The 20,723-nt window shown below is 59.8% G+C and overlaps 1 protein-coding gene across 1 annotated transcript; it reads left to right on the forward strand.

The window, feature by feature from the left end:
* Nucleotides 1–1,946: 1,946 nt before the first annotated feature.
* GALNT5 (polypeptide N-acetylgalactosaminyltransferase 5) lies at nucleotides 1,947–16,829 on the forward strand. The gene is made up of 11 exons (XM_030952486.1): nucleotides 1,947–2,133; nucleotides 2,303–3,365; nucleotides 7,492–7,658; nucleotides 8,761–8,880; nucleotides 10,031–10,166; nucleotides 11,137–11,256; nucleotides 11,632–11,749; nucleotides 11,897–12,217; nucleotides 13,758–13,838; nucleotides 14,354–14,515; nucleotides 16,478–16,829. Exons 1-11 carry the CDS (start codon nucleotides 1,983–1,985, stop codon nucleotides 16,625–16,627), a joined length of 2,589 nt encoding a protein of 862 aa, XP_030808346.1. The 5' UTR covers nucleotides 1,947–1,982; the 3' UTR covers nucleotides 16,628–16,829.
* The last annotated feature ends 3,894 nt before the right edge of the window (nucleotides 16,830–20,723 follow it).

The following is a 20,723-nucleotide window of genomic DNA, read 5'->3' on the forward strand; positions in this document are numbered from 1 at the left end:
GCTCTCCCCCTGCCCCGGCAGGGCTGGATCCCGTGCCCAGAGATCAGGGAAGAGGCTGCTGGTCTGGCCCCCTGGCAGGGGAGCACACTTCCAGCAGCTCCAGGGGTCCCTGGGTGGGTGCTGAGCCCCAAAACACAGCCCTGGGGTGCGCTGGCAGGGCCCAGCACTGGGGACCCAACCGTGCCCGAGGGAGGGCCAGCACCAGCATGGGGAAAAAACCAATGAAAATGGAAAAATGGTGCCAGCATGGTGAATGAAGCACAGACCGTGTGCGTCAAACTTTTATTTCTAAACAAACGGAATTGTTCCATTTAAGTTCATCTCTTGCTTACTCTCAAGCTGCTGCTCTTTTTTTTTTTTCCCCTTTAGAGAATTTTTGCAATCTTATCCTTCCCTCCCGCTTACTGGGAGTCCTTAAGCACCATCCACACATGCAAATCCTCTGTAATCAGAACTGCCTGCCACGTCTGAAGGAGTTTGCTTGGCAAAGAAAAGCCTTGGAAAAACAACAGCATGGCCATTTCCTTTCTTTTCCATCACACAATGTAACCATAGGCTGGGTTTTGATATTACTGATTTTTTGAATTATGAATATTAATGTAATTTTTCCACTGATTTCTTTTCAATATTCATATGCACTGCAGTTGGAGCCCTTTATTTAACAAAATCTTCTGCTTTAGGATTTGAAATACAGGGCATTGCTATTAAATTTATTGATACCAGAGAACTTTAAGAGAGTTTAAGCAAAGTTTAGTAAAGCTGCAAAATACCAGCTCAGGCTTTTCTTTCACTTCGGTGCCTGTATCCTGAGTTCTTGGGACAGGTCCTCTGGTGGCTCACTGCATGTCCCCTGTACCCAGCAGCAGCCAAGCCCAGGGGGTGATACCTGGGGGGCAGCCCATGGCTACAGACTGCAGAGCCCATGGCTACAGCCACACAGACCAGGCTCGCTGGGGCTGCCTGGCGTGCTCTTAGGATGCCCTGCACAGCCCACCTGAGCCCCAGCCCTCAGCTGCCAGCGCAGCCAGGACAGCCCGCAGAGCTGGCACTGCCAGCACAGCCAGGACAGGACAGCCAGCACAGCCAGGACAGCCCGCAGAGCTGGCACTGCCAGCACAGCCAGCACGGCTGGGACAGCCAAGACAGCCGGGACAGGACAGCCAGGACAGGACAGTCAGGACAGCCAGGACAGCCCGCAGAGCTGGCACTGCCAGCACAGCCAGCACAGCCGCAACAGCCTGGAGAGCCAGCACAGCCAGTGCAGCCTGACCTGCCAGGACAGCCAGCACACATGGCACAGCTGGCACATCCAGGACAAGTGGCACATCCAGAACAGTGAGCACCCTGCCAGCAAAGCCTGCCACGTCCCAGCCTGCCGGAGCAGGAGCCCGAACAGGAGCAGGAGGGTGGTTCCTCGCTGGCTCCTTCCTTGGCGCTCTCCGGCTCAGCCCACCGGAGGCTGCCGTGCTCGCCAGCGTGGCTCCCGTGCCCTGTAATTGAGCGGGATGTGGAACACACCCACGTCCTCAGCAGCGGCTCAGCCACCGAGCGCCGCGTCAGCTGCCACGTGGAGCGGGGACACGGCTCCGCCGAGCCACGGCCCCTCTGCCCCCGGCGGGGACCCCCAGACACAGCCCCGGGCAGAGACAGCCTCAGCCCGGGATGTGCCCCCAGCCCCATCTCTGATCCCCGGGATGTGCCCCCAGCCCCATCGCTGATCCCCGGGATGTCCCCTCGTAGCCACACCACCCGTTCCCCGGGCTGTCTCCCCCAGGCACAGCCCCGCTCCTCCCGGGCCGTCCCGCCGGGGCCGGGCGGATCCTCGGCTCGGGCTCCAGCGCGGGCGGGTCCCGGCGCGGGGTGGGGCGGGTCAGCCGCGTCCCGGCCCCATCCCCGGTCCGGCCCCATCCCCATCCCCGGTCCGGCCCCATCCCCGGCCCGCCTCCCGCCCCGCTGGCCCGGCGGCTCCGCGCCCGCCCGGGATGAGCGGGCTGCGGCGGCTGTTCCGCGGCAGCGGGCGGGCCCTGGCCTTCGTGTTCGCCGCCTCGGTGGCCTGGCTGCTGCTCGACATGGCCGCGCGCTGCCTCTCGCTCGGCGAGGCGGGCGGGCGGCTGCTGCGGGAGGCGGCGGGGCGCGGGCCGGGGGCGCGGGCCGGGGCCGGGGCCGGGGATGGGGATGGGGATGGGGATGGGGATGGGGATGGGACCGGGGATGGGGAGGGGGCCGGGGATGGGTTTGGGGCGGGCGCGGCCCCGGCGCGGCCCCGGGGCGCCGGTGAAGGCAGCGGCGGAGCCGGGCGCAGCCCCCGGCGGCCCGGGGCCATCGCCGCCCCAGCCCCCGGGTCCCGTTGGCGGGACGGGCACGGCGCTCCCCGGAGCCCCCGGCAGCCAGCAGCGCCCCTCCGGCACGGCGGCACCGAGCGGCCCCGCGGCCCGGCCTGGAGCACAGGACACCAGCACGGGACGCGGAGAAACTCCCTCCGAAACTCGCTTCGTCCCCCTTAGCAAAGGGGGGATGGACCTCGCCAGCCCCGCAGCCCCGCGCCGCGGGCCCCACTCTGCGGGCAACGCCGCACGGAGACGTGGAAAGCACAGAGAACCTGCTGAAAAGGGGAGTGACGGTGCCCACGCTGCGACTGCCACTGCTGGGGCCACCGCCGTGGGTGGCAGGAGCCGGACGCTGGGGACGACACCAGGAGCAGCTCCTGGAGCAGCTGGCACTGGCAGGGATGGGCAGGAGCAGAGGGGAGCAGCTCCTGGAACACCTGGCATTAGCCAGGATGGGCAGGAACAGAGGGGAGCAGCCCCTGGAACAACTGGCACTGGCCAGAATGATCAGGAGAGGAGGGGAGCAGCTCCTGGAGCAACAGGCACTGGCCAGGATGAGCAGGAACAGAGGGGAGCAGCTCCTGGAGCTGCTGAAACTGGCCAGAATGATCAGGAGGGGAGGGGAGCAGCCCCGGGAACAAATGGCCCTGGCCAGGATGAGCATGAGCAGAGGGGAGCAGCCCCGGGAACAAATGGCACTGGCCGGGATGGGCAGGAGCAGAGGGGAGCAGCTCCTGCAGTGGCTGGCACTGGCCAGGATGAGCATGAGCAGAAGGGAGCAGCTCCTGCAGCCGCTGTCACTGTCCAGGATGGGCAGGAACAAGCAGGGAGCAGCCCAGGGATGCACAGAGTCCTGTCCATGGATGCAACGCTCGCCCCGAGAGACCCCCAAGCTCCCGGCCAGTTTGGACACCCTGTTGCTGTCCCTGATGACAAACAAGAAGAAGCAAAAAGTAGATGGAAAGAAGGAAACTTCAATGTCTACCTCAGCGACCTGATCCCTGTGGATCGAGCCATCGTGGACACCAGGCCTGCCGGGTAAGATCTGCTTGCCTTGCACAATTCCCTGCTGCACCCTGGGCATGGCTCCGTGGCTCTGGGCAGGGCTGCTGGGGGCACAGAGAGCCCTCCACTTCAGCTGTGCCACCTGTCAGATGGCTTTTGCCTGTCCAGCTCAGAGCAGCCTGCTGTTAAACATAAAACTGGGCAAAGTTTGCAGGTTGTAACCCACTGAGCCCAGCTGCCCAAGGGGCCAGGACTGCCAGCCCAGGTGGTGGGCTCAGGCCTCTCTGTGCCGTGGGACACTGTACTTAGTGTGTCAGGTGCAGCTCTGGTTACCTGGTGTGTCAGGTGCAGCTCAGGTTACCTGGTGTGTCAGGTGCAGCTCTGGTTACCTGGTGTGTCACGTGCAGCTCTGGTTACCTGGTGTGTCAGGTGCAGTTCTGGTTACCTGGTGTGTCACGTGCAGCTCTGGTTACCTGGTGTGTCAGGTGCAGCTCTGGTTACCTGGTGTGTCAGGTGCAGCTCTGATAGCCTGGTGTGTCAGGTGCAGCTCTGGTTACCTGCTGTGTCACGTGCAGCTCTGATAGCCTGGTGTGTCAGGTGCAGCTCTGGTTACCTGGTGTGTCACGTGCAGCTCTGATAGCCTGGTGTGTCACGTGCAGCTCTGGTAGCCTGGTGTGTCAGGTGCAGCTCTGGTAGCCTGGTGTGTCAGGTGCAGCTCTGATAGCCTGGTGTGTCACGTGCAGCTCTGGTAGCCTGGTGTGTCAGGTGCAGCTCTGGTAGCCTGGTGTGTCAGGTGCAGCTCTGGTTACCTGGTGTGTCACGTGCAGCTCTGGTACCTGGTGTGTCACGTGCAGCTCTGGTTACCTGGTGTGTCAGGTGCAGCTCTGGTTACCTGGTGTGTCAGGTGCAGCTCTGGTAGCCTGGTGTGTCAGGTGCAGCTCTGGTTACCTGCTGTGTCACGTGCAGCTCTGGTTACCTGCTGTGTCACGTGCAGCTCTGGTTACCTGGTGTGTCAGGTGCAGCTCTGGTAGCCTGGTGTGTCAGGTGCAGCTCTGGTTACCTGGTGTGTCACGTGCAGCTCTGGTTACCTGCTGTGTCACGTGCAGCTCTGGTTACCTGCTGTGTCACGTGCAGCTCTGGTTACCTGGTGTGTCACGTGCAGCTCTGGTAGCCTGGTGTGTCAGGTGCAGTTCTGGTAGCCTGGTGTGTCACGTGCAGCTCTGGTAGCCTGGTGTGTCAGGTGCAGCTCTGGTTACCTGGTGTGTCACGTGCAGCTCTGGTAGCCTGGTGTGTCAGGTGCAGCTCTGGTTACCTGGTGTGTCACGTGCAGCTCTGGTTACCTGGTGTGTCACGTGCAGCTCTGGTTACCTGCTGTGTCAGGTGCAGTTGTGGTTACCTGGTGTGTCACGTGCAGCTCTGATAGCCTGGTGTGTCAGGTGCAGCTCTGGTTACCTGGTGTGTCAGGTGCAGCTCTGGTTACCTGGTGGGTCAGGTGCAGCTCTGATAGCCTGGTGGGTCAGGTGCAGCTCTGGTTACCTGGTGTGTCACGTGCAGCTCTGGTAGCCTGGTGTGTCAGGTGCAGCTCTGGTTACCTGGTGTGTCACGTGCAGCTCTGGTTACCTGGTGTGTCACGTGCAGCTCTGGTAGCCTGGTGTGTCAGGTGCAGCTCTGGTTACCTGGTGTGTCACGTGCAGCTCTGGTTACCTGCTGTGTCACGTGCAGCTCTGGTTACCTGCTGTGTCAGGTGCAGCTCTGGTTACCTGGTGTGTCACGTGCAGCTCTGGTTACCTGGTGTGTCACGTGCAGCTCTGGTTACCTGCTGTGTCAGGTGCAGCTCTGGTTACCTGCTGTGTCACGTGCAGCTCTGGTAGCCTGGTGTGTCAGGTGCAGCTCTGGTTACCTGGTGTGTCAGGTGCAGCTCTGGTTACCTGGTGTGTCACGTGCAGCTCTGGTAGCCTGGTGGGTCAGGTGCAGCTCTGGTTACCTGGTGGGTCAGGTGCAGCTCTGATAGCCTGGTGTGTCACGTGCAGCTCTGGTTACCTGGTGGGTCAGGTGCAGCTCTGATAGCCTGGTGTGTCAGGTGCAGTTGTGGTTACCTGGTGTGTCACGTGCAGCTCTGATAGCCTGGTGTGTCACGTGCAGCTCTGGTTACCTGGTGTGTCACGTGCAGCTCAGGTTACCTGGTGTGTCAGGTGCAGCTCTGGTTACCTGGTGTGTCACGTGCAGCTCTGATAGCCTGGTGTGTCACGTGCAGCTCTGGTAGCCTGGTGGGTCAGGTGCAGCTCTGGTTACCTGGTGGGTCAGGTGCAGCTCTGATAGCCTGGTGGGTCAGGTGCAGCTCTGAGCAGTCAGAATTCGCGTGTTGGTTCCAGCTCAGGTGAGTGCCAGGTTCCTCTCTCACACTCAGCCCTTCCTGCAAACACCTGTGAGCCCCTGGGCAGGTGAGGGACCTGCCCCGTGCAGAGACCCCCATGTCCCTGTTCCCACCCTCACAGACCGGGGGTGTGGAGGGCTGGGCATTGTGCCGCGATTGTCCCCGTGCCACAGCACCGTGCAGACACTGCCACCGTGCTGGTGGAGCTGCCTGAGGTGAGACCTGCACGGCAAGAGTGGGGCAGGGACGGGGCAGACAGCTGGGGCTGCTTCCTGGTGCCACCTACAGAAGCCACCTGGGCAGGGGACACGAGCCGCGGTGGCACAAGGGCAGCCCCGGGTCTGTGTGAGCTGCCGAGCAGGAAGCGCCTCCGGCAGGGAGGGACGCGCCTGGCCAGGAGGAGACGCTTGGCTGTCCCGGGAACTCCTGGGCCAAACAGGGATGTGAGCTGCTGTCCCGGGAACACCTGGGCCAAACAGGGATGTGAGCTGCTGCCAGGGGAACTCCTGGGCCAAACAGGGATGTGAGCTGCTGCCTCAGGGCACGGAGCTGCCCTGGGCACCCTGCTCTTGGCAGCAGCCTGTGCAGGCTCTGTCCCCAGCCTGCTGGCACAACCAGGTTGTGAGGGCCAGCTCAGGGCAGGGGCTCGTGGCAGCCAACAATTGTTTTTTGGTGTATTCCAGTCTGTCCCAGTTTAGACTCCAGTTCCTGTTGTGGCTCTGCCTGGAGTACTGCACTGGGCACTGAAATCTGGCCAATCTGTGCCTCCCTGTGCTCAGTGCTCGCTGCTTTTGGAGCTTCACTGGCGGTGCTGTGCTCATGGGCCCTGTGTCCCTGCAGCTGGTGTGGGGAGAGGCCCTGAGGAGGAGTGTGGTGAGGGAGGGGCCCTGAGGAGGAGTGTGGTGAGGGAGGGGCCCTGAGGAGGAGTGTGGTGAGGGAGGCTTGTGGGGAGCGTCCCATGCAGAGCCCAGATCAGGAGCCCTGGGGCTGAGGGGAAAAGGGAAGAGAAGGCTCCAAGGAGCCCTTAGAGCCCCTCCAGTGCATGAAGCCTCCAAGGGAGACGAAGAGGGACTCTGGGTAAGGGTCTGGAGTGCCAGGACAGGGAGCAGTAGTTTCCCACTGCCAGGGGGCAGGGATGGATGGGATACTGGGAGGGAACTCTTCCCTGTGAGGGTGGGGAGGCCCTGGCACGGGGTGCCCTGACAAGCTGTGGCTGCCCTGTCCCTGGAAGTTTGAGGCCAGGCTGGCTGGGGTTCTGAGCAGCCTGGTTTAGTGGAAGGTGTCCCTGCGCCGCTGGAAGGAGATGGGCTTTGAGTTCCCCTCCAACCCAAACCATTCCAGGATTCTGTGGTGGAGGACAAAGGGGGCACGACCCAGGTCTGCTCACCAGCTGCCCAGCAAGGTGAGGCTAGGCTGGATCCAAAATGGACTTTTTGGTGTTTTCTGCCCGCTGACCTCCCTGGGACAGAAAGACACATCTCAAGGATTGTGACACAGAGTAATTCTGGGCTGAATTTCACTTAGCCAGAGCACTTCCGAATAACTGCAAAGCCCTGAAATGCCTCTGAATTTCCTTCAGTGTCAGAACCAAGTGAGTCCATCCCGTCCCATGGGGCTGCCCATGCGGGGGGCCCTGGGGCTGTGCGTGGGGTCCCTGCTCACCCCTCTGCTCCCCTCCCAGCCCCGCAGGGCTTTCCCTCCGTGTTTCGCGTTGGGCATTTTCCCTTTCCCCACGCGTTCTCCTGGGAACACCAAGCCTGGCCGTGACCCGTGTTGCCGTTGCAGGTGCTCTGAGCAGCAGGTCCACGACGACCTGCCCACCACCAGCGTCATCATGTGCTTTGTGGACGAGGTGTGGTCGGCGCTGCTGCGCTCCGTGCACAGCGTGCTCAGCCGCTCTCCGCCGCGCCTCCTCGAGGAGATCATCCTGGTGGACGACTGCAGCTCCAAGGGTACGAGAGGCTGCTGCTGCCCTTATGGAACTAATGTAACCTGGGGGCAACATGCCATTTGTCCTCTGTAATTCAATTCCAAGTAGGAGAGAAATCACGTTTTCTCCTTCCACTGTATTGAAGTGCATCCCCGGCCTGCGCTGGGGCTGAGGGCGATCAGAGGGCAGGGGGGTGCTGGGGCTGGCTCTGGGGGAGGAAGGCAGAGGCTGCCAGAGGCTCCAGGAGCACCAGGGAGCTGCGTCCTGCCCGGCCCTTGTGTCCTTGGAGCATCCTGGCTCAAAGGCTTGTGCGATCAGGTGCTCCCAGCCCTGAGTGTGCAGCTCCCAGGCAGGTGCCCGTGCTCCCAGTGCAGGGAACACCCTCTGGCATGGCTCAGAGGGCAGGGAGCTGCAGTGGGAGCAGTGCTGAGCCAGGATCTGTGCTGCACAGGGCCCCCCATCGCCATTCCAGCTGGTACCCAGCCCCTGCAGTGTGGTGTCTCCACTCTCTGCTGGGCTCAGCCCTCCAAAATCGAGGAGTGTGATGGTGCTCACAGGGGTCCCAGGGTGAGGGAAGAGACAAGGATCTGACTCCATGTTTCAGAAGGCTTGATTTATTATTATTATATTTATTATATTATATTTAAACTATACTAAAAGACTAGAAGACAAGATTTCATCAGAAGGCTGGCTAAGAATAGAAAAGAAATGATAACAAAAGCTTGTGTCTCAGACAGTGTGAGCCAGCTGACTGCGATTGGCCATTAGTTAGAAACAACCACATGAGACCAATCACAGATGCACCTGTTGCATTCCACAGCAGCAGATAACCATTGCTTACATTTTGTTCTTGAAGTCTCTCAGCTTCTCAAGAAGAAAAATCGTAAAGAAAAGATTTTTCATAAGATGTCTGTGACAGAGGAGCGGTGCAGTTTGCCCACCACTGGTTCTGCAGGAGAGCGCTGGCTCAGATGGCTCAGAGCTCACACCACGGGCACAGAGAGCCGTGCCCAGGCGTTCACAGCCCAGAGCTGAGCCCCTGGCGTGCCTGGGAAGATCTGCCTGTGGCTTTTCACCGTGTCAGAGGGCGCAGGGGCTGAGCCAGGTCGCTGTCCCCTCTGCAGGGTACCTGAAGGAGCAGCTGGACGCGTACATGTCGCGCTTCCCCAAGGTGAAGGTGCTGCACCTGCGGGAGAGGCACGGCCTGATCCGGGCCAGGCTGGCCGGAGCTGAGATTGCCACAGGTAGGGCAGGAGCGCGGGGTGGGCCGGGCCTGGGGACACAGCCCACGCTGCACTGGGATTGGCACTCTGCCTGCGGCACTGGAACCTGCGGGATTTGCACGGGAACAGTGCGGGGCAGGATGGAGGCAGTGTGTGTGTGGGGGGTGATCCGGGGTGGATGGGGCAGCTCCAGGGCTGCCAGAGCTCCCAGCCAGGGGTGGGGGGCTCTGCTCCTCCTCCAGCCCCTCCAAAGGCAGCCCCACGCTCAACGATGCCAGGGAAAAGACTTTAATTCACACAAGAGTCTTACACTCCTGGTTTATGGCTTAATGCTGAGCGTAGGGGCTCAGAGGGATCACCAGAGCTCTTCTCTGCCATCAACACGGCTGAACGACGTGCTGAGGGGAACCTGGATTAGAGGAAAAGCAAAAAACCCAATTGGAGCAATCAAACCCAAAAAAATTGCTGGACTAACAAGCTTTAGGGGACCCCAGAGGTTCTGGGCCACCCTCCAGCACAGCCTTTGTCCCTCCCAATGCACCAAGGGTGTCCTTGTGCCACCATCTCCAGCCCCAGCTCCTCCACCTGCCCTGCCAGGCTGTGTCAGCACCAACATGGCCATTTCTGTCAGGAGGGGAAAAACGCTTGTGGCTGTGGCTGGGCAGGTCTGGGGAGCCAGGGAGTGTGATGGTGTTCTCAGGGGTCCCAGGATGAGGGAAGAGATGAGAATGTTGACTCCATGTTTCAGAAGGCTGATTTATTATCTTATGATACATATTATATTATATTAAAACTATACTAAAAGAATAGAAGAAAGGATTTCATCAGAAGGCTGGCTAAGAATAGAAAAGGAATGATAACAAAGGTTTGTGACTGACCAGACTGTCCAGACAGCTGGACTGTGATTGGCCATTAATTAGAAACAACCACATGAGACCAATCACAGATGCACCTGTTGCATCCCACAGCAGCAGATAACCATTGGTTACATTCTGTTCCTGAGGCCTCTCAGCTTCTCAGGAGGAAAAACCCTAAGGAAAGGATTGTTCAGAAAATACCATGGCTATGAAGCAGGTCCGTGGCACAGTCAGCAGCAGCCCGAGCCCCCAGGGGCCGCTCAGCAGGGCAGGGTTGGGGTGCCCGGGGCTGACCCTGCCCTGCTGTGCCCCAGGCGCTGTGCTGACCTTCCTGGACTCGCACGTGGAGTGCAACGTGGGATGGCTGGAGCCGCTGCTGGAGCGCGTCCGCCTGCGCCGCACCAAGGTGGCCTGTCCCGTCATCGAGGTCATCAGCGACAGGGACATGAGGTGGGACCACCCCTCCCTGCAGTGAGCCCGTGCAGGCACAGCCTGGCACCGCCAGCATCCTCTGCACGCCGTGGATGCGCGGCTCCAGACCCCTCACAGCCTGCAGAGCCTTCCACGGGGCACACAGAGCATTGCCGTGAAATTAACATTCTCGGGTGTTCTGCAGTTTGTCGCAGCCCCGAGACACATGAACAGGCTCTGTTTCGGCCCGCACGTTTGAAGAAGGAGTCAGAGCTCTTCAGTTCTCCGTCTCAGAGTTGTTCATTGTATCTTATCTATAAAATTCTTTCTCCTGTTCAGCCCAGGGCTGCTCAGCAGGACAGACAGAGGCACTCTGCCTGCCCCAGGTGGTGTTATCTTTTTACACTAAAAACTACGTGTGCAATATTTACAATTACTGCGCAATGCCCATCACCTGTGTTAGACAGTGAGCTCCTACTCTGAACCAATCCAACAGTGCCACCAGCACAGCAGGAGATGGAGGCCAAGAAGAAGAAGAAGAAAGGCTGGACACGCCCAAATCCCTCCATCTTGTCCCCAAAACCCCTATTCTAAAAACCCCAAAATCTACTTTTTCACCTAGTGATAATTTTATTATTACACTACTTAAACTTCTGTGGCTTTCAGGTCTTCATACAAAGCTGGTAATTTGCTCCACAGGTCACAATCAAACCCACAGGTGCTCTGGGCTCTGTGCCAGGGTCTCCGAGCCCCCTGGCAGGGCCCTGGCAGCTCTGGACACCCAGAGGGATGTCCTGAGTTCTGACAAACATTAGCTGGGGATGTGGCCCCTGTTTATCACACACCTTTCTGCTTTTTCACAACTTTTAGTACATGAAGAGGATTCCTGATGAAATTTGTTAAAATCCTGGTTTAATTACCCACAGATATTCATCTTCTCTCATTAGGGGTGACCTTTCAATCAGGAGTGTGACTCAGAATTAGTCAGCCCGATCTTTCCTCTCTTTAGTTACATGACTGTGGACAACTTCCAGCGTGGGATTTTTACTTGGCCAATGAATTTTGGATGGAAGCAGATTCCACAAGAAGTCATTGAGAAAAATAAGATCAAGGAAACTGATATAATAAGGTAAATAAAAGAGATGACAGAGCTTTGCAAGCCAGCCTGTTCGTTTGGTAATAATTCAGCAGCAGAGGCTCCTTTGAGGACAAATGTTGTTATTTTGTGGCCAAGTATTGTTCCTGTGCTTTCCAGGACAGGTGAGGCACAGGCAATCTCCCCATCAGGCATGGGCAGAGCCCAGAAGCCTTTCTCCCCACGCATGGCACTGCTGGTGTCAGCCAGGAGAACATTTCACTGCCTTTCTTGGCAGCGCATTTCTTTCCTCACTGCCGTTCTTTCACTGCTTTTCCTGCCCTTCCCTGCCCCGTTACAGCTTTCAGGCCACCCAAACGCCCTCTCTGTCACAGCCTCTGTCACACCATGTGGCCTCTGTGTCCCCAGGTGCCCCGTCATGGCAGGTGGCCTGTTCTCCATCGATAAGAAGTATTTCTCTGAGCTGGGAATGTACGACCCAGGACTGGATGTCTGGGGAGGCGAAAATATGGAGATTTCATTCAAGGTAGGTGGCTGTCACACGGCTGCACCCCTGCCAGCCTGCGTGGGTGATGGGGCTCAGGCAGGGGCTCCCCAGGGACTGCTCCATCTCCCTGGGCAGCTGAGCTGCCGCCCACCCTCGGCTGTGTCTGTCAGTGACCTCTGTTCTCAGGTGTGGATGTGCGGGGGAGAGATCGAGATAGTTCCGTGCTCCAGGGTCGGGCACATCTTCAGGAATGACAATCCCTACTCCTTCCCCAAAGACCGGGTGAGGACGGTGGAGAGGAACCTGGCGCGGGTGGCCGAGGTGTGGCTGGATGAGTACAAGGAGCTGTTCTATGGCCATGCCTACCACCTGCTGCACAGCGTGGACGTGGGCGACCTGAGCCAGCAGATCCAGCTGCGGCAGAGGCTGCGCTGCAAAACCTTCCGCTGGTACCTGCAGAACGTGTACCCGGACCTGGAGGCTCCCTTGGTCAAAGCCAGTGGGCAGGTGCGTGCCCAGGGGCTGCTCCCGGGGGCTGGCCGTGCCCTGGGCTGCGCTGCTGCCGGGCCTTTGGCAGCTTTTGGGGTGTTTGATGTGGCACAGAGGTCTGCATTCCTGAGCATTTTTACAGAGAAACAGGCCACAGACAGAAGGGATGACGTCCCTGTGGGGGGCTGGTCGGGTGTCTGGATGGCCGAGTGGGAGCACAGCTGGCCTCACCCCCTGCCCCCACTCGGGGCCCGTAGGTGCGGAGTGGGGTCTGCAGGTGCGGGGTCTGCAGGTGCGGGGTCTGTAGGGTCAGGGTCTGTACAGTCGGGGTCTATAGGGCCGGGGTCTGTAGGGTCAGGGTCTATAGGAACAGGGTCTGTAGATGCAGGGTCTGTAGGGTCGGGGTCTGTAGGAACAGGGTCTGTAGGAATGGGGTCTGTAGTGTCAGGATCTATAGGAACAGGGTCTGTAGCAACAGGGTCTGTAGGGTCGGGCTCTATAGGAACAGGGTCTATAGTGTCGGCCTCTGTAGTAACAGGGTCTGTAGGAACAGGCTCTGTAGGATCACGCTCTCTAGGAGCAGGGTCTGTAGGAACAGGGTCTGTAGGGTCAGGATCTCTAGGAACAGGCTCTGTAGGAGCAGGCTCTGTAGGAGCAGGGTCTGTAGGAGCTGGCTCTGTAGGGTCGGGCTCTGTAGGAGCAGGGTCTGTAGGGTCAGACTCTGTAGTAACAGGGTCTGTAGGGTCAGGATCTCTAGGAGCAGGCTCTGTAGGGTCACGCTCCCTAGGAGCAGGCTCTGTAGGGTCAGGATCTCTAGGAGCAGGCTCTGTAGGGTCACGCTCCCTAGGAGCAGGCTCTGTAGGGTCAGGATCTCTAGGAGCAGGCTCTGTAGGGTCAGGCTCCCTAGGAGCAGGCTCTGTAGGGTCAGGATCTCTAGGAGCAGGCTCTGTAGGGTCAGGATCTCTAGGAGCAGGCTCTGTAGGGTCACGCTCCCTAGGAGCAGGCTCTGTAGGGTCAGGATCTCTAGGAGCAGGCTCTGTAGGGTCACGCTCCCTAGGAGCAGGCTCTGTAGCACGGCTCCGCCGCCAGCAGAGCGCAGCAGCCGCTCGCGTTGCCGGCGCTGCGGGGCGGGAGGAGGCGCCGGCCCCGCTCCGGGCTCGGGAGCTGCGCCTCGCCGGGGCAGCGGGCAGAGAGCGCCTTAGAGCCCTTTTGGGTTCGGTGCTGCTGCACCAACTCTTGCTTGGCACCTGGTGAGAGAAACCGGGTCAGGCTCCCCTTCTCCTCCACCACAGAATGCCAGAATGGATTGGGTGGAAAGGGACCTTAAAGCTCAGCTTATTCCATCCCTGCAATGGGCTGGGACGCCTTTCACTCGACCGCGGTGCTCCAAGCCCCGTCCAGCCAGGCCTGGAACACTCTGTTCTGCCTCCCTTCGTTATGTGGGCAGTGTTAATTCGAGAGTCCCGTGAGCCCAGCAGGTTCAGTTTCAGTGCAGGGTAGCATCCTCTCCCCCATCCTGGAATTTCTGTCTAAATCTGCCTTTTGGTGCTGTTTGCAGCTCGTTAACGTGGCCCTGGCCGGGTGCATCGCTGTGGAAGGCACCAGCCTGGCTTTTGAGGAGTGTGATGCTAACAGCACGGTAAGGACAGCCTGCAGGTGCCCCAGGTGTGCTGCCCTGCCCGTGGCACCTGGCACCCTGAGCCTCCCCTGTGACCTGTCCCCTCCCCAGGGGCTGGCACAGCCCTTCCCACACGGCCAGGCCGTGCCTGCAAGGGGCAGGAGCAGCCTGCAGCCAAGCAACAGCGTCAGAACAGCAAATTGAGCTGGTTAGGAAAGTTTGATAAAGCTGTGAGTTTGCACAGGAAAACAGAGAAAGATTTAAATAGCAGCCTGTGGTCTGTGTGCAGCTGCTGGACATCCATCCGGCTGTACCTCACAGCCCTCTCAGTGCTCTGAGAGGGCCAGAGAAGGACCCAGAGTGCCAGGACACAGGGAATGGCTCCCACTGCCAGGGGCAGGGATGGGTGGGAGATTGGCAATTGGGAATTCCTGCCTGGGAGGGTGGGCAGCCCTGGCACAGGTGCCCAGAGCGCTGTGGCCAGCCCTGCCATGGAGCCTGACGGGGCCGTGTCTCCTCCTGCTCTCTGCCCACAGAACCAGAAGTTCAACTACACCTGGCTGAGGCTGATCCAGCACGGAGAGCTGTGCCTGGCCCCCGCGGGCGTGCTGGGAGCCGTGGGCCTGCGCCAGTGCCAGGGCAGGAGCCGCAGCCTGGCCTGGCTCCACGGGTCCCTGGCCACTGTGCAGCCAGGGCTGGTGAGTGATGCTGCAGCTCCATCCTCCAGCGATGGCAGAGGGGACAGGGTGCCCTGTGCAGCCAGGGCTGGTGAGTGATGCTGCAGCTCCATCCTCCAGGGATGGCAGAGGGGACAGGGTGCCCTGTGCAGCCAGGGCTGGTGAGTGATGCTGCAGCTCCATCCTCCAGGGATGGCGGAGGGGACAGGGGTGCCCCTGCCTGCCCAGCGTGGGTCAGGGTGCCAGGAGAGCACTGATGGGGGCACAGCCTGGCATGGGGGCGCCCCACCCTCTGCTGCCTGCTCTGCCAAGGCCACCTGTCCCCTAGAGACCTGCTGGGACCCAGGCCCCCCCATGCCATCCCATCCCATGCCATCCCATCCCTCGTGCCCCTCTGCCAGGGTTGTGCCCGTCCCAGTGCTGAGCATACCCCAGGGCTGCCAGGCTGGGGACACTGGGGACATGCAGGCACTGCCACACGGCAGCAGCAGCAGCAGCAAAACAGCCGTCAATAGCACTTAAAGGGAGATGAGTCGGCATCGATTGGCTCTCAGCTCACAGGGGTGTTTAAAGACAGCACTTATGGAAAGGAGGAGAATGGAGACTTACACTAATTGCCTGCCCTGCACAGAGTCATGGCTCTGCCTCTGTCAGCCTGGTGCAAAGCAAGCAGTTGTCCAAAATGCTCTGAAATGGCACAGTCTATTGTTGGGAAAAAAACACTCTTCACTTAAGAAAGAACAAATGTAGCATTCAAAACACAATTTCCTGTCGCCCTTTGGTTTTTTCAGCCTAAAGTGCTGAATGCCAGAATGCCACAGGCTCACGTTGGGTGGGCGTTTAGGGAAAAATACAGGAAAATTTTTATCCACTTACTGAAAATTGTGAAATTGTCATTTCACTTTGTGAAAAGTACGCAGAAATGCCCAGGGAGCTGTTACAGGGCACGGGCAGGTCTTGCCTCCTGTCACAGCCTGGTTTCTCAGCTGAGGGTGAGATGGAGTTGGTGCTGCTCTTTTACTGGTGCCAGCAACAGGAGAATGAGGAGAGCTCAGTGGCCTGGTGGAGTGGCAGTGCTTTGCCCTCTCCTGACACCAGGCATTGCGTTGTGCAAGGATGTGCAGCTCCTGTCTGCACAAAGGTGCAGCTTCTGCCCAGGCCCCTGCACAGCTCACACCAGGAGTGTCTCACCCGGGTGTCACTGAGCTGCTCTGAGCACCACCGCAGTGCCAGGGGTGGCACAGGAATGTCCCTCACCTGAGGCAGCACCTGCAGCATCCCCTGGCTGGCCACAGGGCTTAGAGAGGTCAATCCAAGCAGGTGGGAAAAGCAGGAGGATGGAGGGTGCTCAGACTCTTTGTTCTTTCCCTGCCCCAGCACTTGGGCTCCAGGGCTGTGAGCCGACATCCTTGTCAGTGCAGGGGACGTGCCAGGCTGAGAACAGGTTCATCAGCCCAGGCTAAACCCAGAAATCAGTGCCCTGCTGTGCATTCCCTGTGGAGCAGATCCCACCCGAGGGACTCCCTGCCCACGGCAATTGCCACACAGACAGTGAGAGAGAGAGCTCATCTCTCTGTTCCAGCCAGGGAAAGCCCAGGACAGGACTGCACAGGTGTGGTTTCACTGCACAGGTGTGCTGTGGCTGCACAGGTGTGCTGTGACTGGGCAGGTGTGACTGCACAGGTGTGCTGTGACTGCACAGGTGTGCTGTGACTGCACAGGTGTGACTGCACAGGTGTGACTGCACAGGTGTGACCGCACAGGTGCGCTGTGACCCTGCCTCAGCAGCAGCTGCAGTTTGGATCCCCAGCCACAGTCCCTGTCAGTCAGCAGAGATATCTCAGGGATGAGCCAAAAAAGGGCACACTGCAAGGAGCTGGGCTTTCCCAGAGGGAAACCAGAGCTGCTGCTGCTGCAGGATACCTGAAGCTGAGCACCCCCCAAGCCCCCCCAAGCCCCCCTGAGCCCCTCTGTGTCCTGCAGAGCGCCCATCTGGTCTCGCAGCACCCGCGCCTCCCGCAGCAGCCGGCGTGCCTGGAGGTGGATGCCGCGTTCAGGGCCCTGCGTGTGAGGGGCTGTGACGCCAGGAAGCCCCACCAGAAGTGGCAGTTCAGCAGGTACCACGCGGGCTGAGGGCAGCCTGGTGTCACAGCGCTGCCCTGGTGTCGCTGCGGGCTCATCGCTGTGCCTGGCCGAGGGGAGGTGCATCTCCAGAGGGACTGGGACGTGTGATGTGAGACCTGCGCCTGGAGGGGTCCCAGCACCCAGAGCAGCACGTCTGAACACAGCAGCATCATTTTCCCTCTCTGCAGGAGACTTTGGGAAAAACTCCTTTTCTGCGTTATTAAATGGAAATATTTTTTGAAAAAACAAGTCCCCATCGTACTGTAAGCAAACATCCCTCAGCTCCCTCTGACAGCAGCATAAGCTACAGAAATACCTCTGGTGCCCTGTAAGCAGCAAACTGGGCTGCTCGTTCCTCCTCAGAAACTGGAAGTTTGTTGACCAATGCATCAAAAATATCCAGTACCATGTCCATGCTGGATGTGGCTGCAGGATCCCTCCCTGTGGGGCGTACTGTGTGACAGGTGAGGCTCACGATCTGTGAGGAATCACTTGCACATCAGTGAAGCCCACGTTTTATGGTGGGGGTGGACGGGGGGTCAGTCCCAGCCGGGGCTGCAGGAGAGGTCTGGAGCAGCCCTTCCCCGTGCTGGGGACAGCCAGCACACAGGAGCCTTGCTTTGTTTGTGGGGAGAGCAGCTGCAGGAGCAGGGAACCAGAGCTTTACCCTGCCTCTTGCCAGGGGCACTCCAGGCCAGCCTGAGGCTGCTCCTCCCAGGGCAGCCTGAGGCTGCTTCTCCCAGGGCAGCCAGCGTGTCCCACGTGTGTCCCAGCCCGGTCCCCGAGCCCCTGTGCCTCCCTGGGGCTCTGCAGGAGCTGCTGCTCCCCTCGGCGCAGGCTGCAGGCACAGCCAGGCTCTGCACAGCAGCCTCCTCTGCACTCTCTGCCACGGCAGCTGTTGGCTGCACTGTCAGGTTCCTCACTCCAAAACCCAGGCACCGATGGGATGGGTTTGATGGGAGAATAAACTCTGTGTGCCAAGGCTGTGGGATGCAGAGTATGTAACACCGGGCAGTCTCAGGGCTCTGGCTGCTCACAGTGACCCCGAGATGTGTCAGAAATTCTCCTTTCCCAGCCCGGCGCTCAAAGAAGGAGTCAGAGCTCTTCAGTTCTCGGTCTCAAGGCTGTTTGTTGTTCCTTATCTATAAAATTCTTTCTCCTGTCCAGCCCAGGTGTGCTCAGCAGGACAGACAGAGGCACTCTGCCTGCCCCAGGTGGTGTTATCTTTTTATACTAAAAACTACGTGTGCAATATTTACAATTACTGCCCAATGCCCATCACCTGTGTTAGACAGTGAGCTCCTGCTCTGAACCAATCCAACAGTGCCACCAGCACAGCAGGAGATGGAGGCCAAGAAGGAGAAGGAAAAAGGCTGGACATGCCCAGATCCCTCCATCTTGGGACCCCAAGCCCCCATTCTAAAAACCAAAAAAATCTATTTTTTTCACCCCGTGACAAACTGATTATTATTCTCCTTAAACCCTTTTGATTTGTAATTCCTCATACAAGGTTGGTAATTGTTTTTTCCGAGGGCTAAATCAAAGGCACAGGGCCTTGGGCTGTGTGCCAGGGTCTCTGAGCCCCCTGGCAGGGGCTGGAGCCCTGCAGGGCAGCCAGAGGGATTCCCTGGGTTCTGCCAAGGCCGGTTTCCCCCGCTGCTCCCACTGGGAGTCCCTGCAGTGGGATGCTGCTGCCCGTGCCCTGGGGGCTGCAGTGGGAGGCAGTGCTCTCCTCCTGCCCCGCTGCCCCGTGCTGGGCTGGGGGCTGCTCCAGCCCCAGCCCTGGGCTCCGTGGGCTGAGTGTGGCCCCAGTGAGCCCAGCCGAGCCCCAGCCCTGCCTCCCAGCCCTCCCAGCCCTGCCTCTGCTCTGGGCCCGGCACAGCACTGCCTCTGACGTGAGCATCACTGCTAACAGCATCTGACAGGCTCAGTCTGCCAGAATATTGACTGGCCCCACAGGTTTCCCCAGTTGACTCCTATTCCAGCTGTCTTCCTGATTTTCCCTGCCTCCTTCAGCGCAGCTAGCCTGCAGTCACCATCACAAAAATGACACAGGCGTTGTTCGGGCAGTCAGCTCATATCAGGAGCACGAATTTCATCAGGTTCTGTTTGCTGACATTCAATCAGCTGTCACGGAGCGGGCAGCAGGCAGTCATATGTCACGGTCACATCCCATCGGCAGCGCTGTCACTCGCAGCCGCTGCCCGCTCCTGGAAACGCTCGCTTCCCTGTGGATCTGTGCTCAGGGACTGCAGCCTGCCCGGGGGCGCTGCCGCTGAGCTGGGCCCTGCTGCTGCTGCTGCTCCGTGCTGGGACCACTCCGAGGGCACCAGTCAGCCCAGTCTTCCAGAAACGAGAGCATTGCTCCAGAATCGAGAGCATTGCTCCAGCAGGCACAGCCGAGCCACCGTGCACCCCGGGCTGGGCTCCGGGAGCGGCGGGCCGGGGAGCACCGGGGCTGGGGACAGCCCTGTGTGGGGTGGGGACAGCCCTGTGTGGGGTGGGGACAGCCCTGTGTGGGGTGGGGAACCGTGTATGGGGTGGGAACAGGAGGCCCTGCTGTCCCCGGTGCTGAATTGTTAAAAAACAAAAAAAGGGAATAGATGGTGGTGGACGGAGCTCTCCTCTGAGCTCAGGCTGTTAAATCTGCCCAGCCCGGGCCCTCTCGAGGGGCTCCCCCCGAGTTACTGCCATAAAGGTGAGCTGTAAAGCATGGCCCCAGGAGGAGCCCCCAAAGCACCCATTCCCTGCGTTCTGGCCGGCTGGCTCCGTGCAGGGAAGGGCAATAGCCGAGCTGGGTGCTGCAGCCACAGCCGCTGCAGCTGTTGTGACAATTGTCACCTGTCACCTGTCACCGACACACCCCTCGAGGCTCCGCCCTTTACTCACCTGCGGTCAGCCCGGTCCCGGCACGGCAGAAGCGGAGAAAAGGGATTTGGGGGCTGTGGCTGCCATGGCCTGGCCAGCAGCAGCCTCCAGGTGCCTCTGCTGCAAGGGACAGCGTCCAGATCCCTGCGTGTGCCCTCGGGGCAGTGCAGGCAGCTCCTGTCCCACCCTGTGCCCACGGGCACGGCCAGAGCTCCAGCCCCTCATCCCTGCCCAGCTCCTGTCCCACCCTGTGCCAGAGCTCCAGCCCCTCATCCCTGCCCAGCTCCTGTCCCACCCTGTGCCCACGGGCACGGCCAGAGCTCCAGCCCCTCATCCCTGCCCAGTTCCTGTCCCACCCTGTGCCAGAGCTCCAGCCCCTCATCCCTGCCCAGCTCCTGTCCCACCCTGTGCCCATGGGCACAGCCAGAGCTCCAGCTCCTCATCCCTGCCCAGCTCCTGTCCCACCCTGTGCCCATGGGCACAGCCACAGCTCCAGCCCCTCATCCCCGCCCGTCCCTGCCTGTGAATCCCTGCTGTCCGCACCACACCACACCCTCCCGGGGGCCAGGCCAGGCGGGCAGGGCTCTCGGCCCCCCGAGCGTCCCAGCACTTCCATTTTTTCACTTTTTCCACCCAGGAAAGCAGGAGAGGGCGCTGCGCTCCTGGGCTGAGCGAGCGCTGCTCTGCACGGACGGCAACAAGCGAACCCAAGGTTCTCAGAGCCTTGGGCAGCCTCTCCACCGAAAGCTCTGGGAATGGCCACAGACACCGGTAGAATCGGAGTGGTTTGGGGTTAGAAGGGACCCTAAAAGTGGTTTTGGGTTAGAAGGACCCTAAAGCCCATCCCGTGGCACCCCCTGCCGTGGCAGGGACGCCTCCCCCGTCCCGGGCTGTGCCAGCCCTGTGGTGGCCCTGGCTGGAGCAGCACAGCCACGTCCCGAGAGGCCCTGCCACCCCAGAGCAGCTGCCAGAGGGAACAGACCCGCAGTATAGGTTGGTACAAGCGCAGCTCAGAACTTGCCCAGGCCAAGGAGCAAACAAACAAGTGTGAATGGCACAATGAGGGCTATGTCTGCTGGCACAATGCAGAATTGCCCCGTATTATTTTCACGTTGCCAATAAATAATTGCCTTTATGCAGAACAAGAAAAGTCAAAGCGATATTCAGTGCTGCTGGAGATGTAAAACTAATCCTTTAAAAGGCACTTACGGCTGCAGGAGGCCCTGTATAACTCCTT

The sequence above is a fragment of the Camarhynchus parvulus genome, chromosome 7, assembly GCF_901933205.1.
Source record: "Camarhynchus parvulus chromosome 7, STF_HiC, whole genome shotgun sequence".
Classification (NCBI taxonomy): domain Eukaryota; kingdom Metazoa; phylum Chordata; class Aves; order Passeriformes; family Thraupidae; genus Camarhynchus; species Camarhynchus parvulus.

Coding starts and splice junctions, on each gene's coding strand:
- GALNT5 (XM_030952486.1), top strand. CDS start 1,983: ATGAGCGGGCTGCGGCGGCTGTTCCGCGGCAGCGGGCGGGCCCTGGCC. Junction 3,366..7,491: donor GTGGACACCAGGCCTGCCGG/GTAAGATCTGCT, acceptor TTGCCGTTGCAG/GTGCTCTGAGCAGCAGGTCC. Junction 7,659..8,760: donor GGACGACTGCAGCTCCAAGG/GTACGAGAGGCT, acceptor TCCCCTCTGCAG/GGTACCTGAAGGAGCAGCTG.